Genomic DNA, 12247 nt, shown 5'->3' with positions numbered 1-12247 from the left:
GGCAGAGTCAGTCTTAAAAAGGAACTTTGTCCGGGCAAAGCGTCTCCCGGCAGCATCTCCTCCCTGCAGGCGCTGGGGCTTGCACCCCGGGACTTCTGCCAGGCGCCGCCGATGCTCTTCCTCGGAGCCGCGGCTCTTGTCCGGGGTCCGAGTTCTTCTGCGAGGTCCCCGCGCAAAGGCGGCGCGTCGCTTTCGCTTTGGGACTGGCCTCGCGCGCGCCTTTCCCAGCCGGCAGCGGCCACGCCCCCTGACTCCGCCCCTCCTCTTTGTCAACAGAGCGCCCCACGTGCTCCGCCGCCGCCTGCGCTCCTCCTGGCACGCGGCCGCTTCTCCCGGTCCTGCCCTCGGCGGGCAAGGGGAGGGGCGGGGGGTTAGGAGCTGGTTGGAGGAAAGACGCGTCTGCCGCGGAACTGAGGCCGGAGCGGGAGGCGGGCGAGGCGCCCCGTGCTCCGTGCCGCAGCTTGGAGGCGAAGCCCGGCCTCCTTCGCCCTCCTCCCTCCCTCTCCCCCGGGATAAAACTTCAGCCCCGGAGCTGCGGCTGGACTCTCAAGCCGGTTCCTCCTCCGGGTGATGGCAGCGCTGGGAGCCCTAGTGAAGAAAGTGTGGAGTATCCGCAGCTTCCTGGTGCTTCTCTGCTCCCCGCTGGTGCTGCTGCCCATCCTCTTCAGCCTGCCCCCCAAGGTAACCTCCCCCGCCTCCCGCCTAGCAAAGCCCCCCGAAACCGCTTCCTCCCTCACCCCCTTCCAGGAGACCCAGCCCAGCAAAGGAACTTTTACAAGTCTGGTTTTTTTTTTGCTTCTTAAAAAAATAATAATAATAAAAATCCCTTAGCCATGTGCCTCTATGTTCAGTCTTTGAATGTCAGCGGCAGGGGACAATCTAGCAACAGCTTGGCTTCCCTGCCCAGCTTGTAGGTCTTGGTTGGCTGTTATAGGATGGTACTGAACCTCCAGAGCAGGGGTAGTCAAACTGCGGCCCTCCAGATGTCCATGGACTACAATTCCCAGGAGCCCCTGCCAGCGTTTGCTAGCAGGGGCTCCTGGGAATTGTAGTCCATGGACATCTGGAGGGCCGCAGTTTGACTACCCCTGCTCCAGAGCTTTTCTCATTAACCTCTGCTTTGCAGGGCCCCAGGGTCCATGGGAGGGGGGGGGGAAAGCTGTCCTCTGCGTTTCTGTCATCTGAAGAGGTTCCCCTGATGACTTCCTGCCTGGGATCATGGTTGGGTAGTTGTCATGCAGGAGTCCTGGCGAAAAATGGCAGTGCCCTTCCCGTTCCTCAGGAAAAACCCGTCCGTCTTCCTCAAGAAGAAATGCCCACATCTCATCACTGGTCTCTCCATCCTGTTTCCTGCCCTTCTTCTGCTTCTCCTGAGTTGTAGTTTCTCTAATAAGCACTCCTCTTTAACACGTTCAAGGGAATCCTTCATCCTGGAACTTTTAAGAAATGGTGGTCGTTCCTTTGTTTTTGTGCTGAGCCCCTGGCCCATCTACACGCCTCTGGACAGTGGCAGTGCTGATTCAGGGCGGGGGTCTGCAGACCCTGAAGCTGTTGGAGACTGTGGCTTCTGGGGTGGTCCACAAGTGGTCTACAAGTGCTGACTCCCTACTTAGGCCTGTGGTTGCACCCTTATTTATCATCTGGGCTCTCCACTGCACATGCTGCCTAGTGCCACTGGAGAAGGCACATGGATGGCGGACAAAGCGTCAGTGTTCATAGAAGCAACACCACCACCATCTAGCATCACTGGGGAAGCTGTATGCAGAGAGTGTGATGGGCAGCTCATATTGCAGGTGGTGTGAGAGCTTCCATGTGGGTAGGAGAATAATGTCCAAGCACCTGTGGACACGTGTATCGGTGGGCCAGAAGAGGGGCCTGGAAGGGAGCATGGGGGGCCTGGATAATCTCTGTCCAGGGCTCCCCAAAACCTGGAATGAGTCCCACCTTTCTTTTGACCTTTATTATTCCTTGCTTAATGACTGTCCGGTATGGAATCCCAACCAAAGGGATTTTAGAGTAACTCTTCCCCCACAATGACTCCATGACACATAGCACGTGTGTGCCCTTGAGTGCTTGTGGGAAACCACTGATCTTTTGAGTATAGCTTAGAGGTCTCCTTTGAAGCCCCTGATGATAATTCCCGCCTCGTGCTCCCACTCAAAGCATTTGCAAACATTGAGCCAGCATGGTGCAGCCTCTAGTCTAAAGAACAATGTGGTTTCTCTTTCTCTTACTTCTGAAAGGAAATTCCCCAAGAAAACTCCCTGTCAAGAAAATCTGTCCTCTCTCAGACAACTTCCTTTCTTCCCTTCTCCTCTCCCTGTCACCAAGAGCCAGCTTGGTGTAGTGGTTAAAAGTGGTTAAGAGTCAGGTTGGATTCCCCACACACCACGTGCAGCCAGCTAGGTGATTTTGGGCCAGCTGCAGTCCTGTTAGATCTGTTCTCACAGAGCAGTTTCATCAGAGCTCATTCAGCCCCACTTACCACAGAGTATCTGTTTTATTTATTTTCTTGTTTGTTTATCTATTTGTTTGTTTGGACTTATAGCCCACCACTCTCATGACTGGCTCATGGCGAGTTACAATTTGTCTGTGTTAAAAACCCTATTTCAAACCACATTAAAACTATTCCTATCATCCATACAAAAACAGACCCCTAAAACATTTTAAAAACCACGGTGGACTATAACCCCATTGTAGGGAGAGGAAGGGAAGGCAGTTGTAAGCTACTTTGAGACTCCTTTGGGTAGTGAAAATCAGCGTATTAAAAACCCCTCATTTTCTTCATCTTCTCCCCCCCCCATGGTTTTTTGTTTGTTTTGTTTTCCTGATCAACATGGCATCCCCCGAATTCTGACCCAAGAACATTTTCTTGCTTGTCCCCTCCAGGGGTACTCACCTGTCTCTCTCCTTAGCAGACCAAAGTACATGCTTGAGTTGTGCCCCAGACCCAGATCAGGTTCCTTCAACTACACAAACAAACTTGGAACCTTTCCGGTGAGAGAAGAAAGGCTTCTTCTACCCCCAAACCATTTTTCCATGCAGCGACAGCATTGGTGTGTGTTATTTCTATTTTAGCTCCTCTATGAGTAGTATTCTGTGCTTCTCTACTGGAGAGCCAGATGGCCTTATTTAATGAAAACGCTCCCCTCAATCCAAAGCAATGCATTTTCTTCCAAGACTGATGGTTGCCCTCAATTTCTAGAGTGCACACCCTCCATCCTTCCTGGTAGAATAGAACTCCGAGTTCCAGATTGCGAGCTTTTCATTGAGCCACTGTGTGCAAAGACTGGCTCTCCCTCCCTCTCATTCTTGTTCTCACAAGACACTAAGCTTTGGTTTGGTCCTCAGGAATGGCCTTTCTCCTTTAACTGAGGCATTGTTTTATGCCAGTTCTCCAAGCTAGCCAGACCAATAAAAAGCACCATTCCCCTACTTCTTGGTGTCTGTTTCTCAGTCACTCAGTTTTTCTAGGCCAACTTGAGTCCCTTCCAGTTGGCTCAGAGACAGGGCTCATTCGCAGAAGATGATCCCAAAGTGCGGAGACAACAAAGGCTGTGTCCTGGTTTCCCCATGCTGTACAATGAAATGGCAGAATGCTAAAGTGATAGTGGAGGGTACCATTTCAGACTGCAGGTGGAGAACCACATTTTAAAATTCTCCCTGTGAGGTAAGATTCCTGGGAATTCGAAAACCAACATGGGGGTGGGGGGTATTAGAAGAGCCCTGCTAGATTAGACAAGCGGTCCACCTGATCCATCATCCTGTCTCACACAGTGGCCAGCCAGTTACCCTAGAGCAGTGGTCCACAACCCCCGGTCTGGGGACCGGGACCAGTCCATGGATCACTTGGTACGGGTCCTCGTCCTCCTCCCCGGTTGCTGCCTTGGAGCTGCCCTGCCACTTTGCCCCTGGCGCACCTTTGCTGCTCTCCAGCGGCCGCCATGGCTGGGGCTCCCCCTCAGCATGGCACTGCGCAGCTGCTGCTGGCAGCGCCCCCCAATGGGTGGCAGAAAGTCAGGGGCACTGGCGGGAAAGCAAGTGGAGCAGGGGGGTCAGGCGGTGGCGGCGACGTCCCTTGGCAAAAGACTCCTCCTCCCCCCCCCGGCCTCAGTAAAATGTCAAGCATTGACCGGTCCCTGGTGATAAAAAGGTTTTCGCAGAAAAAAGTGCCAAGCTGAAATTTCCGTGATGTGTTGGCAGGAGTGGGGTGGGGGGTTTGGTGGGGGTTGGAAAAATGCAAGAGAGCATTCCAAGGGAGCATATATCAACCTAGTCTTAAGTGACAGAGTCTGTTTCATCAGTGTTCCGCCTAGCAGGAAATTTCCACTGGTGGAAGACAGGGAAGATAACAATTTTTGCTCCTCCCTCCTGCAGCGGACTCCTGAGACTCCCCTACCCCCATGCCAAGGTTCCCCAGGAGCAACATTTCATGAGGAATTCGGGGCTATAACGGGAGGCAGCAGGTGGTACAAGCCTGCGCCAACTGATGGAAAGTTCTTTGGTCAAAGCAGGTTTTGTTCAGGATCCAGCCCCATGTCTAAACCCAGCCTATGACAGCTTCCTGTGCTGTTAGGACCCGTGACAATTGCAGACTGGGGCTTTTCATCAGACACAGTATTCCACCCTCCTTTATTTGTTTATTGATAAAGAGCCAGGCAAAGAGTTCCCATGAGCTTAAAAGCTTATTCTCAGTACGAGTAACGATACTATGCCGTATTTGCTTTTGGACTATTGGTACTGACCTGCAATTTCTACTGCAATTCTTTGTCATTGTTCCCATATCTTAGCACTTTAGGTTTCCTTGACAACACTGGGACATGATGGAGGCTTTGAATTACAGACACACGCACACACACCCCACCCCCAATATAAAGTACCTGTAGTGCTTAATTTGTACATACCAGTGTTAGAGTTGAAAGTATATTAAAGAATCAGTGCAGAGAACACCAAATAGAATTGTTCTCCAAATCAGATCGGCCACCTTCTCTTTCTCTTTTTGCCCAGACCCGATGGAGGGTTTCAGAAGGGCATTCATAAGCCCCAAAGAGACCCCAGTTCCCAATCTCTGGCAAGATATGCCTTTTCTTGTTGCCCCTGACCCTAAACCTAGCAGTGCCATCTGAGCAGAAACCCTTAATCAAAGTCAATGGAAAAAGAGGGCTGTACTGTACCACACATGGTATCTTGTCTTGTAGAATGTATAATGCCGTGCACTGGCCTCACCACAGTTTTACAAGCTATTTATTTTCAGCGTTTACATTTCCCCTCTTCACCAAAAAGCTGCTACCTGTGGCAGGCTACAATAAACCGTGCACAAGGATCCCGTTTTGTATGCTGTGACTGTTCTTGCAAATCTGCCCTGCAGGGCATGTCCAATAATGTTTTCATACTGTTTTCAACCCCATCCCAGTCTCTCAAGAAGACCCTGTTGCCTATGATGAAAACATCCCCTTCTGGTGCGAGAATAATTGATTTGGTTCTGTTAACTCTATTTGCCTCTCAAGTCATGAGACTCTGATTTTTTTGCCATCCGTTGTTCTTAACTTGGCAGGTCAATAAAAAAAGCAAGGATAATTTATAATTCCAATCAATGGGACTGTTACGATGTCTTTGTTATTTTTATGTCCAAGAATAAACGGGTGGTGAAATTGTAACAAATTTACTTGCTTGCCTCTTTGACTAGTCCAGCCTTATATATAAATTTTGGCTGATTCAGAAAGATATTGATGCTGATATTTAGACAAAATAATATTGGTCTTTTTCATCATGTATACCTTGTTTTGGTTCCCCCCCCCTCTCTCCCAAGGGCTAGGAATGATTATATATTTCTCTCCCATTTAATCCTCAAAATAACCTGAAAGGAATCTGGCCCACCTAGTTCTAAAATGTTTCTGCCTACATCTATTGATACACCAAGTCTGTTCATCACATCAAGTTTCCTGTCTCTCACTTCCCATATGGAGGTCAGGCTGGTGGCAGCTCACTCCGGTCAGGATTTTGTTGGAGTGCACTTCAAATTTTTATTAAAATACTCAATATGGTTCTATGGTTCTACTGAGCTACATTATAGTCTGTGCTTTGATGTTGACCATTCCTGTAAAGTGCTTTGAGACCACTGTTTTCCTGAGGAAAGGAGGAGGAGGGGGGATGTAAAAATATTTCAGTAAGCAACAATGGCTGAATGTTGGCTCTGTCATGCAACTTTCTGTGATCTTTCAAGTCTTAACCCGCACCATTGCTGTGGAAAAGAAGTGGTAATTTAAAGCATCTGCCCTTCTTGCAGTGTGAAGATATATGTTCGCTTAGATGTCAGCACCATTGCATCCATTCAGACTTTCCCCCAGATAAATGTGCACAGGATTTGATGTTAGTTTAACTAAGAAGGGGCTGCTGGAAGGAAAATGTCAAGTATTTTCATCTCTGCACTTTGTTCATCATGTTTGTTCATGGATCTGTTGTAAAAAGCAGTGTTGTAAAAAGAAGTCCTTCCCCCCCATTTATTTGTGTGTGTGTGTGTGTTTTTCTTGAGCATTTTGGCATCTGTACTCTAGTCCACACATGATTTTGTTAGAAAAACATGTTGACAGTGCCACAAGACTCTTCTTTATTTTATTACTATTATTATTTAAAACATTTATTAGCTTCTTTACAGAGCTTATCATACTACATACAATTCTGACAACGTGCTGGCTCTCTGAATGGCCTTCGAGGGGACTCCCTGCTGAAGGCCACTCAGAGAGGCTAGTGTGCTGTTGAGAAGCACTGGGGGGCCTCTGATTGGCTCTCACTGGGAGGATCCTCCCCCACTGAGTGTCAGTCAGAGGCTCTTCCCCCCCCACCTCCCTCTTTGATCACGTGGAGCCGGCGGGAGGTAAGCTGTGCGGCTCCATGACCAGCTGGCACGCCTCCTCGCTGCTGGCAGGGGCTACGTGGACCGGCTCCCTTCTCCACGGAGCCCACACCAGTGCCTGCTGCCTCCTCCCCACCTGTGGCAGATGGGGACACTGGCTGTCTCCTCTGCAGAGAGCCTGCAGACCTGTCCCCCTCTTCACCACTGCAGGGCATCCTCACCCTCTTAGCCTAGGAGGGAGGTGCTTGTTACCCAAACTCCAAGAGATTTTCATGGAAACTACAACAGCTAGAGTGCCTGACCCCACTTTTGGGGGGAGGGGTTCACAGAATTGTAACAGATTTACAACAGCAGAGGATCCTGACAAAAATGTAATAGCTCCAAGTCTTTAACCATGGCATATTTGAAATCTTGGGCTGAAATCACTGGTTTTGTGAGATCTTTCTACCTGTACATGCACTTACATACACTTATTAATGATAATCCAGATCTTTTGGCTAAGTTGAGATACAGAGACCATTTGACAGGCATGGCCATGCCCAGGGTATGGTCTACCCCATTTACTGCTTTCTGCGCCACACAGGCCTGGGTGGTTCAAAGGCCTGAAAAAGGACAAGAACTTATTCTCCTTTACAAATACTAGAGCAGCTGAAACATGAGCGGCACGGGGAGACCTGTGTTAACTTTCAAATATGGAGTCATGGAGCTGACTTGGGCATGTGACAGCTCCTAATTTGGACACACTTTCCATGCTTGATGGCCCATGGACCATGATTTGGATACCTTTGGGGAAGGACTGGGTGAGAAAGAGGTTATTTGAAAGAACCCTGTGTTGTCAAAGAGTTGTAGATTTTCATGGACTATATCTACTTGACACATCTACTTTGGGTCTGAACTTAAGTAGATAAGACCACAGCGCTGCACTGTTATTTCTCAGATTTACAGCATCCCCAGAATAAGGTGGGGAGAGGAACAATGCATCACTTCATTTGATATCATAGCACCTAGGAAGGATGAGCTTCTTTAAAGATTTGCTGTTCATAATTTCCTTTTAAAATATTTGTTCAGGGCTTTGTAAGCACATGTGTAATGTTTGATTTGGTTCAAAGAGTCGAAATAGAATTACATATTTAATTCCTTTTAGCAGCTTGTAAATAGCTCATTATATTAGCCTGTTATTGCACATTAGTTTGGCAAACAACTGTAATAGTTTGTAATGTCTTTTGGAGACACTGCAGATACTACTTAGAGGGCATGAGGAACAAGCTGTGTGTTGTCTTCTGAAGACAGAAAATTCTTCTTAAAGGGGCTCAGATTTTGAGTTTGGCAGGGATTTATGCTGTGATGGTTTTATTTATCTCTTCACATTATTTATAATCCATCTTTCTCACAGAGACTCAAGGCAGATTTTGCATGGCGAGCCAGTACAACCAACAAAATGAGACATTCGGTAACCAGTGCATTAGGATTTTAGAAGTATGGAGCCACCAGAAAGGACTGAAGCATAGCAGAAGTATTCACAGGACACATTAAGCTGCGCAGAAATGACACCAAGAGGCCCCTACTTACTGTAAGATACACAGCAGTATAGACCACAATCCCTAATTATTCATCCAAGAAAGTCTGTAAAACCATATTATCTTGGCTTGATTGGCTTGATGGGTTACTTTGTGCTTCAATGGGACCATCAAGGATTGCTGTGTTGATATTGCTAGCAGGCCTGCTGTCAAGGGACAGGGAGCCAGAAGATCAAATGTGGGTTAGGAATGCTATGAATTCAGGCACTGAGTGTTTTGGCCAGATGGTGTGGATAGTCATAAAGAAACAGAGAAGCAGGGAGTTTGCTAGGAAGATTGTGGAGGAGAAAATGTGAAGACCACGCTTAAAGTCAAGGACTGAAACAGCAAAATAAACTGGGTGCTTCAAGCTGCTGTGGAGCATTTTTCATAGTATACACCAGGGATTCTCTCTTTTTGCTTTAGCAAGGTCTGTTTGGCATCCATGGATATTTTTGCTATTTATGACCTATAGCTGAATGAGCAAACTAGCTCCACTGACAATCACTGACGTGAAAGTTCGGCCTCTGGCTCATTCACACATGCAAGCTATCAGTTAATGTGACCATCATCAAGGAATGCCCAGGACCCTGTAAATAAGTTTCCTATAAATGCAGGTAGCCAGGCATCACCAAATCAAGGAAGCAGCTTCACCTAATGACGCTTGTTCATTTGTGCATGCTCATTAACAGCATAATAAAACCTTGTATTGACCAACCACTTCCCAACCATTTAATAATTAAAATATTTATACCCTGCCTTCCCTCTTGGCTCAAGGCAAGGGGCATTTACAATGTAAAACCCTTCACTTGCCATGAAAATTTCCTGCCTGTGCAGTTGATTAATCTGTGGTATCTTCTGTTTTCCCCCTCTCATATCTACAATCTGCTTCCTCATGGCCATCCTTCACCAGTTTTGCTGATATGGAAGACAGTGGACATTTCCATGGGGAAAAAGTCTCCTGTGAGTCTGTCTTCCTTCTTTCTTGCTTTTCTCTACCCACTGCAGGTCAAGGGGTTGCACTCCCCTTGAAGGAATGGGTCCATAGCTGAGGGTGATCTTGGACACAGGCCTACGGGTGGACCCACATGTGGCATCTGTGTCTAGGATGCCTTTTACCAGCTTTGACTGGAGAGCCAGCTGCAGCCTTTCCTGGGCAGAGAAAATCTGGCCGCTGTGGTGGATGCCCTACTTACATCTAGTTTAGATTCATGAAATGTGCTCCACATGGGGCTGCCCGTGACAAGTATTTGGAAACTTCAATCAGTACCGAACTCTGCAGCCAGGACATGGACTGGAGTAGATTTTAGGGATCATATAACTTCAGTCTTGGGCTATCTACACTGGCTCCCAATTTGTTTCCAGGCACAATTCAAAGTGCTGTTCTTGACCTTCAAAGCCTTATATGGTTTGGGACCAGCATATTTGAAGGAATGTGAACCAGCTCAACCACTACAATCACCTTTGTAGTCCCTGCATTGGGTGCTCAAACTCTTGAGATTAGGTTGGTGGCTACCCAGGAGAGGGCCTTCTCAAGCATGGCACAAAAGCTCTGGAATTCTCTCCCCAGTGGGTTTTGTCTGTCCCCTTCTGTTGCTGCCTTCTGTCAGTGGATGAAGACTTCGTTGTTTCGTTCCTTCAATTATCCCTCCTTTCTAACCATTTTTTAAATTTCTGGTTTTATGTTTTGTATCAAGACAGCTAGCCATGTTGGCCTGTCTATGCAGCAGAAAAGAGTAAGAGTCCAGGAGCTCCTTAAGGACTGACACAGTCTGGGGCAGGGTAGGAGCTTTTATGAGTAATTGTGCACTTTGTGGTGAGCAGTGACTCACGAAAGCTCATCCTCCATCACAGATTCTGTTAGTCTTTAAGGTGCTACTGGACTCTTGCAGTTTTATGTTATGTACATATTTTAACTGGTTTTTTAAATGATATGATGTGTGCTTCTTTTGAGGGTTGATTTTGTCATTGTATTTTTAGGTGGCCTTTTGTGAGGACAGGAAGTCAGGATATAAATTCTGTAAATAAATTTTTTAAATCCCCCCCTAATTCCCCGCTCTGGATCCAAACATGTGGGCTTCCCAAGGGCACCTGTTTGCCCTCTATGGGAAGCAGAGTCTTTGGTCTCTTTGATCCAATCCAGAATGGTTGGCTCTTCTGTTCTGACTCAGTGGAGGGGAAAATCAAAGTGTGCCTCATGGCTATATCTCGTTTGCAGGCCTCTATGATGCTAAAGTCCCTATACTTTTACCACGCTAAAGCAGAGAGAACTGCTGTTTCTCTCTTTGTACCTTGTGGTTGCCTGTCATCGAATCTACAGCGTATGCTGTAGTCCATGAACATCTGGAGGACCACAGGTTGACTACCCCTAAAACATGTCAACAGAATGACATGTTTATTTTGTTTCAAAGTAAAAATCATGTGAATTCATTAGGATCTGACAGATCCATGCTTTTGGCCTTCTGTAGCACTCCAGCGTTTGCTGGCAGGGGCTCATGGGAATTGTAGTCCACGAACATCTGGAGGACCACAGGTTGACTACCCCTGCTCTAGGTAAACAGATTTCACCGGGTTAAAAACAAACAGCTTTATTTTATTTTGGCAGCCAGAGTTGCTTTTTGGTTCCTGAGTGGGATTAAACTTCTGACCCTGAGGGTTGTACTCAAGTTTGTTCTGCAAAGCCGCAGCCATCAAGGAATGGCTGCAAGGGGGGGGGGAATTAAGAAGGCACAGGTTACATTTTTCACAGCCTGTTGAAAGATGCCAAGAGGAGCTGAGGGGCACAGTCCCAGCAAGCAAGGGAACTTCATGCGGCTGGATTCCGGACGGCATGCAGAGATGAAGAGAAGCTTGTGCTCCTTGCACTTCTAAGGTTAAATGAGTCTCCGGTTAGACGTGCAGTGCTAGGGCTTTCATCTATTGGTGGAGTATTTCCCCCCCAAATTGTCAGAAAAAGTAAGAAACTGCACACTACATTTAATGGTAAGCTTGTACTGATTTTCTCACTTGGCATGCCAGTGGCAGGCATGCTTTAAATCCTCCCAGTAGACCACTGTCCCAAAAGTAATAGGATGGTCAGCCGAGGAGCAAAACCTCCTTAAATGAGGTTGCAGTTGCACAAAAACAATTCATACACTTAAGCAAGTAGCCTTAGATTCATACACTTAAGCAAGTAGCCTTAGATTGCTTTTCTCCAAAGCTGTTTACAAAAGTGAGGATTCAACCCAAATAGACAAAACAGCAAACAAACCTGGGCTGGTCCATATCTGCCTAGCTGAAGATCATGTCCCAAGCCAGGACCCAGCGCTCTCATCTTCCAACCAGGGGCAGGAGTTGCCCTGCCTCTGATTCTCATTTCACACTGTCATTCCTGGGGCCAGCAGGGGAACATAAGAGAAGCCATGTTGGATCAAGCCAAGGGCCCATCCAGTTCAACACTCTGTGTCACACAGCCAGGTGCCATCAGGAGGTCCACCAGCAAGGCCAGAACTCCAGAAGCCCTCCCTCTCTCCCCCCCAAGCACCAAGAACCGCTGCCCCACACACAATATCCCATCTATGCCTTGTGGCTCATACCCACAGAGCGAAGAGCTCTGCGAGGGGCATAAGCCACTAAGCGGTCCCGCAGACAAATGGGACCCAGGCCATGTATAGCCTTAAAGGTTAATACAAATACTTTGAACTTGACCCGGAAACAGACTGGTAACCAGTGCAGATGTCAGAATACTAGCTGAATATGGGCCCTCCATGGTATTCTAGTGAGGACCCTGGCAGCCGCATCCTGTACCAACTGCAGTTTCCGGGTCAAAGCCAAGGGTAGGCCCAAATAGAGCAATTTA

The 12247-nt window shown here is 47.6% G+C and overlaps 1 protein-coding gene across 1 annotated transcript in view; it reads left to right on the top strand.

Annotated features, from left to right (window-relative positions):
• Positions 1 to 401: 401 nt before the first annotated feature.
• The window catches only part of SLC13A3 (solute carrier family 13 member 3), a 48555-nt gene continuing 36709 nt past the window's right edge, over positions 402 to 12247 (top strand). Inside the window, exon 1 of the mRNA XM_077335528.1 lies at positions 402 to 681. Within this exon, the coding sequence (XP_077191643.1) occupies positions 571 to 681 (111 nt within the window). The 5' untranslated portion in view covers positions 402 to 570. The remainder of the gene's footprint in view (positions 682 to 12247) is intronic.

Source organism: Paroedura picta, chromosome 4, assembly GCF_049243985.1.
Source record: "Paroedura picta isolate Pp20150507F chromosome 4, Ppicta_v3.0, whole genome shotgun sequence".
NCBI lineage: Eukaryota > Metazoa > Chordata > Lepidosauria > Squamata > Gekkonidae > Paroedura > Paroedura picta.
This window is presented reverse-complemented; position numbering and strand designations above follow the sequence as displayed.